Raw genomic sequence first — 20,337 nt, 5'->3', positions numbered from 1 at the left:
TTGCTCCGCGGCATGTGGGATCTTCCCGGACCAGGGCTTGAACCTGTGTCCCTGCATTGGCAGGCAGATTCTTAGCCACTGCACCACCAGGGAAGCCTGCGATTAAGTTTTCATTATTTTAATAATGGTAGAGTATTCCATTATGTCAACATACATCGTTTACTTAACTCTTCCTCTACTGTTGACATGTGAGTGGTTTCCCCCCTCATGTGTTGCTTATAGAAACAATGTTGTGATGAAAGCCTGGTGTTCATCCATAACTACTTCCTAAGTCTACATTTCCAGTGTTTGCACTGCCAGATGAAAGGAGAAAAAAATTTTCCCTTGTTTCAGAGATGAGGAAACTGAGGCTCAGAGAGATGAAGTATTCTGGCCAAACTCACACAGCTGGCAAGTGACAGAGCTATACCTGGGATCCAGTTTTCCTGACTCTAAATCTCATATGGGAGAAGAGTTTCTGCATCTAATCATTATCACACTAGATAAATTCTGTGAATGCAAAGCAAATGCCCTGGCAACTACCTTCTTTTCTAGAATTGTCACCCAGCAGTGGTCAATCCAGACAAATTGCCAAAAATTGTCATCAGAGGAGAGTAGAAAGGCTATAGACAGTTGATTTAATTGGACTTTTCATCTTTCTTCTTCAAGATGATAATAATGTTGACATTTTTAGAAACCTTTACAGACCCCTGGTATCCTGTACATTCAGGAAAAACTGAAGCCATCTCTCCACGTCTAAATACTTATTTGATACCCCATTGGATTCTGGGACTTTTAGTTCATCCTAGTTCTGAGAGTAGAGCTCATTTCCTCCAAATTTAGAGCCAAATTCCCCTTGTTTCCACTTCAACAGATTCCCTCTCCTTTCTAGGTGATTCAGCACATGAGTGAACCCTTGGAATTGTTTCCTCCTTTGCCATAACTAGTATACTCTTGCTTTATCCATGCTTCTGACATCAGTAGCAGACTTTGGTTTGGGATGGCTGCAGACCAGGTGAGATTTCTTCAGTCATTACTTGCCTTGACCTGGTATGCTGACCAGGATCCATGGTCCATGAGGTATGATTATGTTGAGTATACAAGGACATAATATATGAGGAGTATCCATATACAAGGACATAATATATGAGAAGCCTGACTTGCTTTGGGGCCCCAACTCCATAATCTTTGGGTCATCCTTGTCCAACCAGTTCTGGTAGCTTTGATTTGGGGCTTTGAAGCTAAAGCCACGTGTTTGACAACATCCAAGCAAGTCACCTACAGATCATTCAAGTCAGTCCCTGCCCTATTAGTAGCAAAGATAGACAATTTCAACAGATTTCAGAGGCATATAAGTAAAGCGTTTCCTGGAAAAGCACGGTAAAATATGTTGATCTTTACCTGAGTTGGATCATTCACTTAAAAGATAAGACTACTCAATTCCAGAAGGCTAAGCTGGAAGTGTTAATAATTGTCAGTTCACATCTCTGCCCAGAGCTCTCCAAGATCAAATTTAAGTTAACCAAGTAATATCTAATGGGTAACTCTATTTTCAGGATAGAGACTTGATAAAAGGAAATCAATGTGAAAGAACAAAGATTCTTACTATTCTTAATGTCCATTAGTGCTAATCATACATTTGGCACCGGCAAGTCATAAGAGGAGAAATTACCCTCCTTAGGTATGGACTTTTCGTAATGCAGTGAATAGTCATCTCTAAGAGAGAAAGTGGATGTTTCCCAAATAAGTTTAGCCTCAAAATTTCTTTCTAGGATAGACTGATGGTCTCTTGATGTTGCCTTTGCTGGGGGACCAGGAATGATGTTTTGTGCTTGGAACTGTTTTGTCAAAGATAAAGGGAGGACTTGAAAGAGTGTATAGCTCTGTCCTGCCTGCCCAAAACTAAAAGATATTTCTGGGCACATATGTCAGGAAATATGACCTAGAGATGGAGTGCAATCATAAACATTTTTTTAAAATTCACAAACCAGAAACAATTTCTCTTATTCATTCCCATAACCATTTTTCAAGCTAAAATTAATTTTTGTGTGTGTGTTGTAAGAAGTACCTCGATTGGTAAAGGAGCTGAAGTGTTATCGAAACAGCTCAACCTAGGCTCAAATCTAACATAAAAGAAACCTCACGTTAAAGTATTATTTATCTTCATAATTAGTATTTCTAAATGACTTTTAAAGGCTTTTTAATGCAATTTAAAAATGTTTGATTGTCGTAATGTTGCTAATGTTTTGATGCCTTCCAAGTGTTGTCCTTGGTCCCTGCAACCCTGGCACATAATTTATTTCTCTTTTGAGTGAACCCTAAGCATTAGTGTCCATTAAGAATTTTTAAAACAAAGTCCAGAGATTACTTGGAGCACTTTCAATAATATGTACTGATTATCATTAATAGCTCTTTTGTCCTAGACAAGGACATTGTTTTGTAACATCATTTTGTTTGGCGAGGCCCTATTCGGGCTGTGTTCCTGATCTGAATCCTGCACTGATTCTCTCCTTGACAGTGTGGAATAGAGCAAGCTCATGGGACAAGTCAGGACTGGGGGAGTGGGGACAGAGGCCAGCACAAAGTGATAGGTTTTCTTTATGAAGCAATTGTTAGCCATTCAAAAAAAAAAAAAAAAAGAAAACAATCCTACATGCTGGGCCTTGTTTCTTATCTCATGTTCTTACGCTGCATATAAATTGCTCTTTTAACTACCAGCTCCTTACAATGAGGCAGTGAAAGAGAAGGACGGGAGAGAGCAGGTGGACCCAGACGATCCCAACCTTGTCACTGTGTGTGTTGGTTTTATGGCAGGAGGGAGGTCTAATCTTCCAGATTTTAGTTTGAAAGTTCTGCCCTTGCTCTCAAACGTTTATTTACCAGATTATCCACCTGTTTAACAGCAGGGCTCTAATTAATGCGTATTGCCTGTCTTCACCCAAGGGGTAGCTCTCTGTTTATCCAGTGCAAAGTATCTGCAATTAGAAACATCTTTAAAAGGAAGGAGACACTCTGCTATGTGTCCCACGTGAATTGCCTTATTTAAGTCTTACTATAAACCTAGCACTGAGAATCTTATCCCCGTTTTATGGATAAGAAAACAGAGGTTCAAGAGTGGTTAAGCCATTCTCCCAAGATCACGGCTTGAATAATGGGTGTCTTATTTAATGCAGGCGTCTTGTGAGGAGGGAGAATAAATCTTGCAAAGGCCTTCGTATTTGGAGCCCTCCTCTTCTAGAAATGAAATGAAGAGTTAGTGTTCTGGGGCTTGTGTACATGCATGTAACAAGCGGGCCCATTACAGAACAGATTTTGTTAATTATCGTTCAGCACCTCTCCTTCTCCCTGCCACACACACTCACTTGAGATAGAGAAACACTGATCTATTTAAAAACAAAAAGAAGAAAAGAAAAACTGCACAGCATCTTATTTTAGGTATTTTTTAATTGAAGTATAGTTGATTTACAATGTTGTGTTAGTTTCAGTTGTATAGCAAAGTGATTCAGATATATATATATATGTTATTTTTCAGATTCTTTTCCCTTATAGGTTATTACAAGATATTGAATATAGTTCCCTGTGCTATACAGTAGGTTCTTGTTGTTTATCTCTCTTATATACGGTAGTGTGTATCTGTTATTTCAGGTATTTTTTTGTTGTGTTTCTTTTTCTTTCTGTTTTTTATTCTAACACAGAACTTACATACGTTGCATATATCTCTGTCTCAACAATTGTTATCTCATTGTGAGAGAGGACAAGAGAAGGCACACAGGCTGAATATTAGCAAGGTGGCAAAAGGGCATCTTTGTAGCTAGGGACTTGTCCAAAATGCAGGGCCTCTGGAAATGCCATTGTGGTAATTGGTATGTCTGGGGAGGAGAAAAGATGCCATTTCTTACCAAAAAAAAAAAAAAGTTAAAATAAACTTGGTACCCAGAAAATTACCTAGAAACCAAGAGACAGTAAGAAGTCCACCAAGGAAGTTAATTGGTCCAAGATTTGGCACTGATTGGAAAAATCAGATTCTATCCCTCAAGTGCTCTGCTCTGCCATAACTGTAACTCTGAAACTACTGATACCCTGACAGTGATAAATTTGTGGTATTTTCGTGACTTTTCCTTTGCTTTACTTTGAAGCATAGTCGGCTAAATAGAGTCAGGGAATCTTGCTGTATTAGAGGTCCTAGTTCGGGGAGAGTCGTTGTGGAGATTTTTTTCCTCTTCGTTTTAAGGATATTACTTGTCAATTTAAAATTGTTATCATAGCGTTAAGTTAGAAATTACTCTAAAGCATTACCTGGGAATGTTTCTCTCTCTCTCCATATATATGATGGGCTGGGTAAGATTATAAGGAGTCCCACAACTTTATCAAAGGTACCATTTTTCTCTAGCCCAGATAATTTAAAAATATCACCCAAAAGAAGTGTATCTTTTACTTATACAACGTTTTGTGGATACTGCCTTCTTTCTTCTTTGGTTTTTAAAGGCAAAAAGAAAAAAGTTTCAGGGAGTTGCCCTTGATTGTGAGCTACATTAGATTTTTTTCACACTGAGAAGTAGATCTGGCAGCCTGTTGCTTAGAGGAAGTTTGGTTTGGTAGCTTGAAAGCACGGCAAGGAGTCATTGATCAAGGCTCTAGAAGGGAAATCAAGAAAGCATGTAGTTCAGCTATCTCATTCTACAGATGAGAAAACTAAGGCCCAGAGAAGTTAAGTGACTTTCCCAAAACATCCAGCAAGGTCACTTTTGGTTCACGGTTTGTGAGTGCTTTGCATTTAGAGAGTTGGTCCCACCCATCACTCTTCCAAAACTCCACAAAGTCCCAATCTCTGTGGCGTGCATGCCTCTGCCCAGTGGTCTGTTTGTGAATCTCTGGGGAAGGATCTTGGTGTCACTTCCCAGGCATTCGGAAGTGTATCAAAACCTTCACATCTGGACTTGGTTTGACACCCTTTGGCGGTGGTGATCCAAATCCTTTTCCCACTTAACTTACCTGCCCATAAGCAAGTATCTTCCCTTCATTTTAGAGAGTAGAGTCCAGGGGAGTTTGGGGTCTAGAACAGAGTACGCTTACTTTTAGAAACTTGGTTCTCTGTCTTACGCTCTCCTCCATTGGATATGAATTTTGAAGTCAGAGCCCTTGGTCTGAAAATCAGAGTCCCGGGCTATGAGTCAGTGTGAAACCCAGGAAATCATGAGCAGCTATGGCATAGCTTTCAGTAGAACATTCTAATTCACCTTTGTTAAAGTAAGACTGTGTGGGTTGCCCACCTTTTGTCAAAGTTAATAATTAACATTTATATCACACTTCCCACTTTGTAAAGGTCTTTATACATCCTTATTTTGTATGGATTTTCACAACAGCCTTTTGAGTATTATTATGATTATATACAATTGTAGAGACCTGGAAATTCAGGCCCAGAGAAGTGAAGTAAGTTGCCCAAGGTCTCTCATCCTTGCGTAGGAAAGTGGATGGGCTAAGAATGTAAGTTCAGGTCAACTTGACTCCAAATCCAGTTATCTTAAAAACTGCCTTTAAAAAGTTTATTCTTTTCCACTTCTGGGTAGAATTAGAGCTATTTGCCTCCTAAACACTCATCATAGTTTATCTTTAGAAAACCCAGCTCTCCCAGAATGGTTGATTCAGGGTCACTGCTAGTAGCATTAGGTTTGGATAAGTCTTACCCCTTCCACTTGAGGACAAAGATGGGCAACGTAGACTGCTGTGATTTCAGAAAGGATGAGCTCTATGGCGAGAAAGACAGGAATCGTGCAACCTCTGGGGAAATGAGAAGAAAGAGAAATGGAAGACCCAGCCACCCCATTTAAGGAGGAGGGAGATGAAGAAATGGCTCCTCTCAAGTAGTTCTTTCACCCAAGCCCTGGTGGGGATTCCTGGCTTAGCTAAGGCTGGGGGACAGGACCCTGTAGGTTTAAATTAGTTATAGAGCTGACTGCTGAGTGATATGCTTTGGGGAGTAAATCTTTTTCTTTTTTATTTTTTAATATTTACTCTTATTAGATGCACTATCTATACCAGGGTTTTTCTGGTTTTTATTGAAGTATAGTTGGTGTATAATATTATGTAAGTTACAGGTGTATAATATAGTGATTGACAATTTTTAAATTATACTCCATTTGTAATTATTATAAAATATTGACTATATTCCCCGTGTTGTATAATGTATCCTTGTAGCTTATTTACACATAATAGTTTGTACCTCTTAATCCCCTCCCCCATCTCGCCCCTCCCCTCCACTGGTAGCCACTAGTTTGTTCTCTATATCTGTGATTCTGTTTCTTTTTTGTTATATTCACTAGTTTTGTTGTATTTTTTAGATTCCACATATAAGAGATATCATACAGTATTTGCCTTTTCTTTGTCTGACTTATTCCACTGAGCATAATACCCTCCAAGTCCATCCAGGTTGCTGCAAACTGCAAAATTTCATTCTTTTTTATGGCTGAGTAATATTCCATTATATATGTATATGTGTGTGTGTGTGTACCACATCTTTATCCATTCATCTGTTGATGGAAACTTAGGTTTCTTCCTTATCTTGGCAATTGTAAGTAATGCTGCTATGAACATTGGGATACATGTATCTTTTTGAATTAGTGTTTTTGTTTTTTATTCAGATATATTCCCAGGAGTGGAATTTCTGGGTCATTTGGTAGTTCTGCTTTTAGTTTTTTGAGAAACCTCCATACTGTTTTCCCCAGGTGCTGCACCAATCTACGTTCCCACCAACAGTGTTCAAGAGCTCCCTTTTCTCTGTATCCTCACCGACAATTGTTATTTGTGTTCTTTTTGATGATAGCCATTCTGACCAGTGTGAGGTGATATCTCATTGTGGTTTTTTGTTGTTTTTTTTTAATTAATAGCTACTTTATTTATTTATTTATTTATTTATTTATGGCTGTGTTGGGTCTTCGTTTCTGTGCGAGGGCTTTCTCTAGTTGCGGCAAGCGGAGGCCACTCTTCATCGCAGTGCGCGGGCCTTTCACTATCACGGCCCCTCCCGTTGCGGGGCACAGGCTCCAGATGCACAGGCTCAGCAGCTGTGGCTCACGGGCCCAGTTGCTCCGCGGCATGTGGGATCTTCCCAGACCAGGGCTCGAACCCGTGTCCCCTGCATTAGCAGGCAGATTTTCAACCACTGTGCCACCAGGGAAGCCCTCATTGTGGTTTTGATGTGCATTTCCCGATGATTAGTGGTGTTGAGTATCTTTTCATGTGCCTATTGGCCATTTGCATGTCCTCTTTGGAGAAATGCCTATACAGGTCTTCTGCCCATTTTTTAATTGAGTTGTTTGCTTTTTTGATGTTGAGTTGTATGAGCTGTTTATTTATATTGGGTATTAACCCCTTATCAGTCATACCATTTGCAAATGTTTTTTACCATTCAGTAGGTTGTCTTTTCATTTTGTTGAAGGTTTCCTTTGCTGTGCAAAAGCTTTTAAGTTTAATTAGGTCCCATTTGTTTATTTTTGCTTTTATTTCCTTTGCTTTAGGAGACAGAGCCAAAATAAATATTGCTACAATTTATGTCAAAGAGTGTCCTGCTTATGTTTTCCTCTAGAAGTTTTATGGTCTCCAGTCTTACATTTAGGCCTTTAATCCATTTTGAGTTTACTTTAGTATATGGTGTTAGAGAATGTTCTAATTTCATTCTTTTACATGTAGCTATCCAGTTTTCCCAGCATTACTTACTAAAGAGGCTATTTTTTCTCCACTGTATATTCTTGCCTCCTTTGTCATAGAAGAATTGACCATAAGTGCATGGGTTTATTTCTGGGCTCTCTCTTCTGTTCCATTGATCTATGTATCAGTTTATGTGTCAGTACCATAATGTTTTGATTACTGTAGCTTTGTAGTATATTCTGAAGTCAGGGTGCGTAGTTCCTCCAGTTCCATTGTTCTTTCCCAAGATTGTTTTGGTTATTTGGGGTCTTTTGTGTTTCCACATAAATTTTAAAATTATTTGTTCTAATTCTGTGAAAAATGCCATTGGTATATTGATAGGGAATGCATTGAATCTGTAGATTGCCTTGGGTAGTATGATCATTTTAACAATATTAATTCTTGCAATCCAAGAACACCATGTATCTTTCTCTTTGTGTCATCGTTAATTTCTTTCATCAGCGCCTTACAGTTTTTGAGTACAGTTCTTTTACCTCCTTAGGTAGCTTTAAATACATACCATGGACTCACTTCCCATCAGATATTAACTTTCTACAGGAAATTTTTATTGTGATGATTAAATTGTCTTTAGTTGACCCATCTGTGAAATGAAAAGGACATTTTCTTTTTTTTTTTTTCTGCTTTTTTTTTTTTTTCACTTCTGTGGAGTCAGTTAATATGAAGTACTGGAGCTTCTATAGAGAAAGGAGAGACACAAGACATTAGTGTGAGCACAGTTATTTTTCAGGAGAGGAGAAGGAAGGGAATTCCAATAAATTTTCTGATTGTTTCATTAAATTTGTCTTTTGTGTGTTCACATTGTTTCAGTTCATTTGCTTTTCCTAGAGAAATAGAATTTTGTCTTCATAATGGCTATTAAGTAAAAAAATTGAAAAAAAAATATTATGCACAGTTATGTCTCCATAATTAGGAGTTGTAATGCACTTTTAAAAATATTGCTTTTGTGAGAGGGATGTGTTTTTTAAGCCTTTCTCCATAAAAGTGTATCTATTAATTTATTGGTATGTTTTTCCTTGCATGTGATAGATATAATTTACATTTTATTTCTATAGGTTGGGGTTGCCAGATAAAATACAGGATGCTCAGTTACATTTGAATTTCAGATAAACAACAAATTGCTAGTGTCTGAAATTTAAGTGTAACTGGGGATCCTGTATTGTTTCTGCTAAATCTGGCAACTCTTGTGTAGGTATCTCTCCCAATTACTTATACTCATCGCTAATTGGCAGTTAAACGAAACTGAGGGGCCGAGTTTGTGCTGTTACAGAAGTCATGCTGTCTCCTGGAGACAGATATGAGAAGTTTTAGCTCCGTGCTGCTGTGATCTCAAGGACCAGGCAGCTTTCCTGGAAAGATTTTCAAAATCTATTATCATTATAATCGTCATGAAAATATTTGATGAGAACACTGCATCACACTGTATAATAAATTTAAGTAGAAAAGTCAAAGCAGTGGTATTTTCATCAGGCCTTTGGTTGTCAGGAGAAAATAGTTCCACACTCAGCGAATATAGATAGGTCTGTTTGGGGCTGTGTTAAACCAATTGTGTGAAGGTTCTGAATAATCAGGAGTGACAGCATAAGCACTTTCTCTTCAAAGTGATTTTACCGAAAGCATCATTTCCTAAGGAAAGTACACATATAGCTTCCATAATGCTGAAAGAACACTAAAGTATCCATTTATTGGTGCTGGTGTCATGAGCTGGAGTTGCAAGTGGTATTCAGATTTTCAACTTGATTCACTGCTGCTGTTGGGGGCAGTTCCCTTCTCATGAAAAAGCTTATTTCAAAAACTCCTCAAACCCTTTGGTTAGTTCCCATGTGAGAGAGCCTTCAAGACTTTGCAGAAGCTTCTAACTTCACTGTGCCAAGCCAAGTCAAACATGATGAAAAACAATAGTCGTGCTTTTCTCCTTAGAAAGGGGGGGGGGAAAGAATTTGAGTTGGGCTATGTAATTTCAGCTTCCCTAAATAAGTCCTGTGGAAATTTGTGGGGGAACAAGTGTGTGATTTTGGTCTTGTTGCACAATTTTGGCACTAGCCTTTTTTTTTTGATGTCTACCATGGATTTTTTTTTAACATCTTTATTGGAGTATAATTGCTTTACGATGGTGTGTTAGTTTCTGCTTTATAACAAAGTGAATCAGATATACATATGTCCCCATATCTCTTCCCTCTTGCGTCTCCCTCCCTCCCACCCTCCCTATCCCACCCTTCTAGGTGGTCACAAAGCACCGAGCTGTTCTCCCTGTGCTATACCATGGATTTTCATAACGGATTTCTTCCCTGTCCAATACATTCCATAGCTAAGTAATAGGTCTGATCTGAGTGCCAAATTTTTCAACAGTGTTACTTTCCAGAGGAGGGTTCAATAGTTCTCTTAATAACTTGAAAGAATTAAAGACATGCAAGGTTTACCACACTTCTTAGTCACAAGCTAAATGTTTTCAAGAGCTTTATGACTTTGAGCCTATTTGGTCTCAAGAATATCCCCCAAGAAGAATGAAGCATACAGAATTCAAAATGGAGCACTTCTGAAGTGGCGATAGCACCGTTTGCATTGAAGTGTGCATTCACGTTATCTTTCTGCGGTCTTATGTGCAGAATCTTTCCCAGTTCCATTCTTCACCCACTCTCTATAAAGCATCTTAGAAGTATCAAGGGTGCTGACTCACGAACCCCTTATGTTTCCACATAGTTTGTGTTCATTGTGCTGCCATTTGCCGAGAAGTAGCCATCATTCCCCTTCTGACTTTAACAAGTATAGACAGAGAGGTACAGTTTGTGGATGTATTTTCCCTCACCATTAAAAGTGATGCTTCACGTGAGCACAGAGTCATTTTCATTAAAAAGTAAACACAAAATCAATGGCCAGAGCAAATTAATTGCTCTGCGGCTCAGTTCACTCTTGTCTGAGTAAGTTGGCTTCACTCTCTTGTGCCTTAAATCTTCCCCACTCTGCCTATAAACATGATCGTCTCCCCTATTTAAAATCAAAAATAAGTCTTCTCTCACTCTGTTTAATTACTGTCCGTGCTGCTACTTTTTACCACAGAACCTCTTAAGCCAGTAGGCAATGCTTGCTGGCCCCATCGTTAATGGTTTCGTTACACTGGGGTAGATCCAGTGACGCTGTATGTGAGGTGAGAATGCATCTTGCCTCTCCATCCCCATCTGAACAAAATGCGTTTCTGAGTACACTGGGGATGGTGTACATTCTAAGAAGTACACACAGGCTCCTTTCTTACCTTTGTCACTGTTTCTTCTCTTCTAGGTATCTCAGTAACAAAGAAGACACATACATGTAAGTAATGCATTTTTTTTTTTTTTTGTCCAAAGTTTTCTGAAGAGTTGGAATTCGCATATGTCTGGCTGCTGTGGCCTTTCAAGTATAAACTAATGTTTCAGCTGTGATCCATGGTCAACAGAGGTCATACTTCTCTACCTGTAGTGGTCGGAAGTGGTACATCTCCACCTGTTTGTACTGAGTGTGTGTTAAAGAGAGTCTAGACATAGTGTGATAAATTCTAGCGATTCAAGCCACTCATCTTTAGAAAAACCATAAAATCTAGCCAGGAGGATCGTTTAATTACTTACTGATCACCCTTACTCTGGATCCTTCTTAGACGAGTTGGTATGTTTCTAGGAAACATCACCTTGATTTCTTTTAAGCTTTGGTCTCCTTTTCCTCACCACTAGTTCACGATTTAGGCCGTTTTGTACTTGTGTCTGTGGAGCAGAGATACTGACCGGGAATCTAGGCGCTGCCGCTCGTGTGGCCTTTGGGGGCCCTGGTAAATGGCATGGGTAGTTTGATGTGAAAATGTGCGCTGGATTTATCCTCTGTATTCATTCCCACCTCTCAGGTTCAACTGCTTTCATCAATTGCCTTCATTCGAACTCCACCATAAGTTTACAAACTCACGTCAATGTAAAGTGTTGTGATCTGCATTCTGAGCAATGATGTTTGACTGTGCCTTGATCCTCAGGATGAAACCAATACGTCATTGATGGCAGGCAGTCAACTTTCACTGTACTTGACCAGCATATTATTTAGACTTTCACTTAAGAGTGTCATTAGAATTTGATAACTGTTTTAGACCACAGATATGTGCTACCTACGAGATGTGTTTGGGCATCCTTCTAAGGCAAGCAATGGAGATATTTACGGCACAATTTAGGGCCGACAAAGACGTGTCCCCCAATTTTTCCTATTTATGCTTTGAAAATTTTTGATTTCATGTGAACCATTTGGAGGGAAAAAAAAATTCTGTGTACCATCAAAGTAGTTTATCTTGTGCCTAGGTTGATTCTTGAAATCTGCTCTTGGGTTTGTCTGTCTGTCTATCTGTATTTGTAGAAAACAAACATAAAAAGCAAAAAAAAAACAAAAATCAAACAAAAAAAAAAAAACAAAAGCAACCCCACCCAATTTGATGGTTGCCTGACTTTCAGGGCCCAATCCTGCTGTCTCTCCACGTGGCTCTCCCGTGGGCTTCAGTGGAATGTTGGAGGAAAGAGGCAAAGCTCAGGCCCGTAATGGACACATGCTCAGGACAGCACCTCGTCTCTCAACACAAGGTTCCAGTTGGCTGTCCCTCCACCAGGGTAGTCTGTGGCCCTTAGCTTTTTGGGGGTTGTTTTGTTGTCGTCGTTGTTGTTGTTCTTGCTGTTGTCGGTGCATAATTGAGCTCATGATGACTGAGAGATTGACAGTGCAGGAGACTGAAGTCCTCTGTATATCCGCAGGGCAGGCATGGTACAGAGCGCTTCCTTGCACAGCCTTGCCCATGAGCTCGTCCCTGGCCTGGTGGGACCCACTCTAGAGGTGGTAAGTAATTCAGTCTTTCTGCTAGCTCAGTCCTGGGCCTCTCCTGAACAGGGGCGGATGGTTGTGCCTACTGTTTATGGCGGTTTGGGGTATGGACTCCTGGCCACCTGGCAACATACAGAAAGCCGCTGACTGTTTGCATTATGACTTGGCTCCTGGATAAATGGACAAAAACCACTAGTTCAACTCCACTGGATACAAAGAATACCCCTCAACGAATAGGAGAGAGACCATAGATGTTACTTAATATAGAGACCATCCATCCATAAGGACCTTTAAGGAATTGTCATCCCTAAGGATAATTTCATTGGCCTATTGCAGAAATAATAACCCGTGGTTGGATTTAAATTCACGGAAGGATGTGGGTGACAGCATGAGAGTGGTAGCTAGTTGAAAACAAGTGGCACTCCAGTAACAGGCAATAGAACAGGTTGGTCTTTCAGCAGAGGCTTAATGAACTCTATCAGCTATACCTGCTTTAAAACAAAAGCAAGATATAGCCAGAGTGGATAGATTTTGAGTGCCTTTCTAACTGTGAAAATCAGCAGGAAAATTCTTAGGGATTAAGCATAATGTAAATGTAGAAAGATTTAAAGCTTCCTTTATGTAGTTCAAATATTAAATTGATAGAAAGATTTAGATCAGAAGTCATCTTGGTTTTTGTGGCTGATGTTTACATTCATGATTTGGGGGAGAGGGCCCAAAATAAAATGGCCCAATGACAAGTTGGGGAGAAAGCTCCTGAAAAGACAGTTGACACAAAGCTTTGCCCATGCCAAGGAGAAATTGAATTGTCCAAGTTGCATGTTAGTGAAAGTCTTCTATGCCACGTAAACATGGAGATTGTTTTTGTCACCCAACTCAGCAGACAGCCCATCCTATTTCTGATCTTAGCATCTCTACAGGCCCCACAACTGGTGAGGAGGAGGAAAATCAATCAGTTCTTTCTCTAATAACTATCACCCAAATGACTCCTTTAGCATCTGTCGGATTTTTCTTGAAAACTGAACTGTCTTAATTTGCTGATAAGTTTTCTTAAGATGTTAAATTTCAGCTCCTCTTAAATCATCTTGACATCTGCTCTTTAAAAAGTGTCACTATCAGTGAAGTGTGCGAATTCATTTTTGGGCCGTCTCAAGACTTCCGATTTTAGCCAGGGTTCAGGAAACCTTGGTCAAGGCTTGACTACATAATCATCAACAGCTGAAGTCAGCTCACATTAGCAGTTTCAATCTGGGTTTCCTAACTGCCTGCACAGAGAGATTGTTCCACTTACAAATGAACATGTACAGTTGCAGAATATATTACCAGACCCGAGTGTCAGCTCACAGGTACACCAGTCAGAGGTGCAAGAACTACAAAATGAACCTGAATAGTTTGTGACACTTGATAATATTTTAGGCCACCTTGTTATCTGGAAAGTACAGGTATTGCTTCTTTAAAAAAATGCTTTGGGTGAGTTAAGCAAGAAATTCCCAGGAAAGGAAGTCTGATTGTTAGCTTCAGAGAAATCCACAAGCATGGTCTTTGGAGAACACAGATTCTCCTGAGTTCCTGGGATAGGACCGTCAGTGTTTGTCATTAACTTCACTTGGCAGGTGGGGGAAGGCAAAGCTTGGGGCTTCTTGTACGAAGTCATCATGACCAATTGGTCAAGGAATTCTTACATTTGCGATGTTCTTCAGCTGTTGACAGGAAATGTTGCTGCTGGGTTTTGCTGTGTGAACATAAAAGAGAGTTTTTACTTGTGGGATAGGGATGTACTCGAGAAATTTTACACCGTGGTGTAGAATTTTAATTTAATTTTTGTGGTTGATTATATAGCACCTGTATTTGATTGGACACTTGCAAGACTGCTTTTGCTTTGTGATTCACAAGTTTGTTCTGGTCTCATTCCTGCCGTAATAGTACTGTGTGGATAAGTATCTTTCTCTTGGAATCAACTGCTGTCTTGGTTTTTATTAGTTGCCATATTTTATTATTTGCCAAATCTGTTCATTTGCTCCTGACTTCTTCATCTAATTCTGCATGGGTAGTTCTGCATTCACTAAAATGTTAGAAGATGACATATATAGAGATGAAAAAGTGAAAAATACAACAGAAAATAATCTTAGCTATTTCCAGCTACTGGGAAGTTTGGCATCATAGCTCATCACCTGAGGGAATCTATCAGCCGGCCACCAGAGCGCAGACCCGAAAGATACCTGGTCGGCTCCTGGATTGCTTCCAGAGTCAACAGACCATTGTCACTTCCTCCTGTTCTCATCCTTGTTTGTATTTCTTATTCTTTTTTGTAGAGTTTGTTTTTTATTGAATATGGTTGATTTACAATGTCATGTTAGTTTCAGGTGTACAGCACAGTGATTCAGATATAGATATAGATATAGATATCTATATCTATATCTATCTATCTATATATATATATATATCTTTTTCAGATCCTTATCCCTTATAGGTTATTATAAAATATCGAGTATAGTTTCCTGCGCTATAAAGTAGGTTCTTGTTGGTTATCTATTTTATATATCGTAGTGTGTATATGTTAATCCCAACCATCTAATTTATAATCCTAAATTATATTCCTTATTTTTCCTGTTTAAGGCTCTTCTGCTTACTTTCTTCCACACTCGGGAGCTTCCAAACATGTAAAAATTACAAGTTACTCCGTAAGCAATCAGGAAAATATGTCAGTTTAATCCAACTGAATGTCAGTTTTCCCTAGTAAATAACAAAATCAAATATGCTTCTGAAGCTTCTGGAATTTTTAATCTTAACCCAAATAACCATTAAAAATGAATTTAGTACGTTTGCAAATGTTTGGTTGCAGCAGGCTCATGCCTAAGATGTAAACTTAAAGCAGTGTATTATTTATAAAGAGATTTTAGTTCTCTAGAGTAAAAATATTTTAGTACAAATCAGAATATTTCTTTGAGAACTAATCCTTTGTATTTTTAAAGAAAAAAAAAAGTATTTATTGCAATCATTTAAAGTGGACTAAGTTAATGTATTCACTTCTTACCCCTAGAGGCTTGGCTTAAGTTTGACTTAGAGAAAATGAGTTTTGAGGCCTCGACCACCTCTCCTTGCGTATTTGCTGATATCACAAAACCAACCCAACAATTTGTCACAGTTGTTGCCGTTTACTCAGGGGGCCCAAGAAGTACAGTCACCTTATTTTCTCGTTTTCTTTTCCTTTCCTTGAGGCTATTCCTTTTGGTTGCAGACTCTTAGCAACCCCAAACTTGGGGCTCACCCACATTATTTTCACAGTCCAGGAAAACTCAAGAACCATTCTTGGCAAAGCTAATGGAAGGTGCTTTGGTTATATAGTTAATAGGTTGCTGTGGCAACCCATGTGACCCATGGTGTGACTCACGTTGTGACTCACGGCAATTATAATTTCAGTTGCTGGCTGGATGTTTCATTAGGACAGACCTGAGAAATAGCCACACTCAAGTTCTTTCAGGAGGCTTTCATCCAGCTCCCGTCCACCCATTGACAAACAGTCACAAACTAGTACTCACAAAGTTGCCAGAAGATTCATCTCTTAGCTTGCAGACACTGAGCTTGCTGCCGATGGGGCATGACCAAAATACAAGTGCTGGCCTCTTCTAGAGCTAATCAGTGGACAATTGTTTATTGAGGACCTACTATGTACTGATAGGTTCTTTGCCCTCAAGGAGCTTACAGACGAGGTTCAAGGTTGGGACTGCGGGAAAGTGAGGACACATAGTGACAGAAAATAATCTGAAAATACAAATGCTAAGTGTACCCTTTTCAGAAGATTTGGCTCATAAACTGGAAAGCAGACTAAGCCGGAAATGTGGGAGAGGAGAGAAGAATTAGAGAGACCTCCAGGGTTCTGACACTGTGATCCAAGTGTACAAGAGCAATGAAGGGAAAGGTAAATATTTAACTCTAGATGCTGAAAACTACCTTTGCTCCTCCTCTCCCCCTGTTCTCACCCAGAGGAACATCTATGTCATTCCTTCAAGATCAGTCAGTCCAAGGAAGTAAAAATGCCCCGTGCTGTCTGGAGATGTTTGCCTTGTTTAGACTTGGCCTGTATATCTAGAGCCAAGCCTCTGAACTTAACAGGATTTCTCTGTCTCATCATATTAGGATATAAATGGATAGCACTTGGCCCTGCCAGTCAGTTCTTCCAAGGTAGAAGATTTGCATAGTCTTAAAATCCACAGTTCATGGTGGGGATCTGTGAATTCCGTTTACAAATCTGAATAGTTACGGGCTTGGAGTGAGTTTGCTCTGATTCATAAGGTTTCTGAATAGGATTTGTGATGGGCATACTCTACTGATGTAACAGCACAGATATATACTTTATAAGTATATACATATATACATATATATTGGTGTTTTAGAGGCAACTGAGGCTATAGTAGGGTCAGAATAGTCATCTGGATCCCAGCAGATTGTTGAGTGGATTCATATTCACATCCACGAGAGCCATCTGCAATTTTCCTAGTTGTTTGAGAGGCCCTTCCTTGTCAATAGTAGTAGAAAAGTTGGGGGTGGGAGAGGGATAAATTGGAAGATTGGGATTGACATGTACACACCACTATATATAAAATAGATAACTAATAAGGACCTACTGTATAGCACAGTGACCTCTACTCAATACTCTGTAATGGTCTATATGGGAAGATAACCCAAAAAAGAGTGGATGTATGTATATGTATAACTGATTCACTTTGCTGTATACCTGAGATTAACATAACATTGTAAATCAACTATACTCCAATAAAAATTATAAAAAATTAATTGATTAAACATCTGAATATTTAGCTAAATGTTTCCATCAGAGCATCCAGTTGGTTCAAGTTTGCTGTTCATAGACCTCAGATTTGTGAATTGAATTTGGACAAAAAGTATTTGTGTTCTCATCTCAGAACATAGGCTCAAAAGGGTGTATTGAGATGGGGAATGGCTCTTTAAAATCCACCATCACCGCTAGAAAATAAAAATGCCTAGCCTACCAAGTACTGGTGTCTACTTGACGGATTTATTGTATATTTAATGAAACTCTTGTACATGATTGAGTTGATCTTTAAAGAAGGGCCGATGTCTTTTCAGGATTTTGTGTTACTTTGAGTTCAATAATAATAATAGTGTAATAATAATCAAAGTGACGATAGGAAAGGTCCATGTACCAGTAGTCTCTGTAGCAGCAGCAAGATCAGGAGCTACCACCTACTGCACAGTTCTGATATTCCAGGCATTATGTTGAGCGCTTTACATGCATTATCTCATTTAATCTTCTCATCGGCCCCATGAGCTTTGTCCTACTTGTACCCCCAGTTTAGATGAGAAAACTTGTCTGAGGGGGTCAGGAACTTAACTTCGAGAAGTGAGAAAACTTGCAAACTCATCCAGCTGGAAATGGGCAGAGCCAGGACTCAGAGTAGATTGACTCCTTGCATGCACACGAGTACCACACTGTTATCTCCAATATCAGCATTAGGTAATCATTGTGGAGCACTTACTAAGTGCTGGATGCTTCTCTAAGCGCTGTGTACGTGTTAATTTATTTCATCTTTACCACAATCTTGTGAGGGAGGTGTTGCTACCATCCCCATTCTACAGGTGAAAACTGAGGCCCAGGGTTCTACAGCTAGCTGGTATGTGGTTGAGCCAGGGTTTAAAGCCAACCCATAGAGCCTACGATAAAGAACTTCATTCCTTAGAGTGGTCCTTCCACTTGAAAATATAAGAAGAAAGCCAAGCGAGCAGTCATTCCTACAATTGACTCAGGTTATCTTTTACCTTAGAACTATTTTACCTATAAAGGCTCCTAAGCTTGGTGAACCAACTGATTACGAGAAGGAGGTATGCTATTCCCACCATATGAAAAAGTTCATTTAAATCAGTTGACCTAAAATGATCATTACTAATCTTTTTGACAACCTAACCTCATTCATCAAAGAACTGACATCCATTTAACATCACTATTCATTCACCTCAACTGATTCCATAATAAAACAAGAGTTCAAAATGGTTATTTTTGCTTCTAAGATAGTTATGCCCCCCACACTAGTAGTAACATGTATTTCTTACAGCATGAACTCGTTTTCCACTGCAACAAAGCCTTTAACAGACATTAATGACATTTATAAGAAAATTGTACGTTAGCATTCTTTTGTCAGATCAACTTGATAATCCATGTATAACTTTCACTGCCACTAAGAGGTAGTATGATTCAGGATACTGTGGTTTCCCTGAAACCTAACCAAAAACAAACAAACACAACCATGAAAGCTAAAAGTTCCTTAGGGAACTGAAATATATATCAAAAGGATGCATAAGAGACTTAAGCATCTAGGTTTCAAGTACGCTTGAGAGTACCTGAATTTAGGATTGGATTTACAGTTACACCAACTTCTGTCTTTATTGAGATCTGCGTCCAAAGGACTGAAAACTGAGGAGCAGCAGAGATTTCAAAGTGTTTGAAATATGAAGAAAGTTATTGGTCTACATTCACTTGCTTTATGAATTATACAAAAAATTTTACACTAGGTCTATCAACTGCACTTCCAGGAAGTTAGTGTATTTGTAGTCACATGGTCCTTTTGATTATAATTGATGTCCATATCCGCACAAACGGTGACTTTTTCATTCCCACGCATTCAATTACCCTTTTTCCTGTGACTGCCCGAGATTCCTCACAGTGAAATGTTCTCCACCCACTTCACCTCCATCCCTGGGTAAACATTTTTCTTATGTAGGAGTGATAGCTCTTTACCTGGTTCGACTTTGTTGAACTCGTAGGCATGGACTTTAGCTCCTAATGTCTTAAATAGTTAACAGCCGAGCATAACGATTAGAGGGCATATTGAAGAGAAGAGCAAAAAATGCAAGAATGTGCAAGATTCAGGTTTGGATTCAGTGAAAGAGACTTAATCCATACATCTTTTCTTATAATCTTCTTGTTTCAGAGGAGAGAAGGAGCAGGCTATGTGGTGGATGATCCAGATACCTGTTATACTGGAATCTAAGGAAGGCAGGCTGGAAAGCAGACCACAGCCAATCCCTGTACAAAGGGCAGGCGGCTGGGAGTCAGAAAGATTTTATTAGCTGAATATTGCTAACCCCTTCGCTGTGTCTGGCAGTGTGTTAGGCACAGTGTAAAACAGAAAGTTTAACTCAGTCCTCACACTCCAATAGTTTACATCTGAGGAGGAAGGATAGACCCACTTGAGGAACTTTTAGTAATGAAAGAATTGCAGGAGACTGCAGGCCTGTGATTCAGTTGGATTGTCTGTCTGAGTGGAGAACACGGCTGGGGAGCTGAGCTGCATCTGGAAGGGTAGCGAGGTGTAGGTGTGATCAGGTAGATTGATGGAGGACTTGGAGGGGGGAGGGGCGTTGTATAGACCTGTCTGACTACAGTAGAGTATTAATAAGAAAAAAAGAGGACGTGGACGACAGAGATACGGTTTTGGCTTTGTCTCATAACCAGCGGGGAGCCACAGAATGGGCGTGAAAAACACAGTGACCTGTAAACAGTGTTTTTATTGCTGTCATTTAGTGAGCATCATAGCAATCACAGGTTCCATACTTCATTCCCTTCTCTGAACTCAGACAAAATTCTTATCCTCGGATTGAGGTTCTTTTCTGGTCTTTCCTCTGATCACCTGTGTAGAAAGTGCTTCTTGAGCAGGAAAGATCTAGTCCAAAAAGAGAAGGCTGTTCTAATTATTAAAGCAAAAGCGTTTCATTTTTTTCCTCCATCTTCCCAGTTTGAAGGTCTAATTGTCAGACCAGTGCTTGCCATTTCATTAAAATCAGAGGAATGAAGCAAGCAATGAA

The 20,337-nt window shown here is 39.4% G+C and overlaps 1 protein-coding gene across 1 annotated transcript in view; it reads left to right on the top strand.

Annotated features, from left to right (window-relative positions):
• RORA (RAR related orphan receptor A) overlaps positions 1–20,337 on the top strand; it is a 725,308-nt gene that overhangs the window by 527,991 nt on the left and 176,980 nt on the right. The window contains exon 2 of the mRNA XM_082446740.1: positions 10,957–10,986. Within this exon, the coding sequence (XP_082302866.1) occupies positions 10,957–10,986 (30 nt within the window). The remainder of the gene's footprint in view (positions 1–10,956; positions 10,987–20,337) is intronic.

Source organism: Balaenoptera physalus (genome assembly GCF_965194825.1).
Source record: "Balaenoptera physalus genome assembly, chromosome: 2".
In the NCBI taxonomy this organism is placed as follows: Eukaryota; Metazoa; Chordata; class Mammalia; order Artiodactyla; family Balaenopteridae; genus Balaenoptera; species Balaenoptera physalus.
Note: the sequence above shows the minus strand (reverse complement) of the source record. Positions and strands in the feature narration are given on the sequence as shown.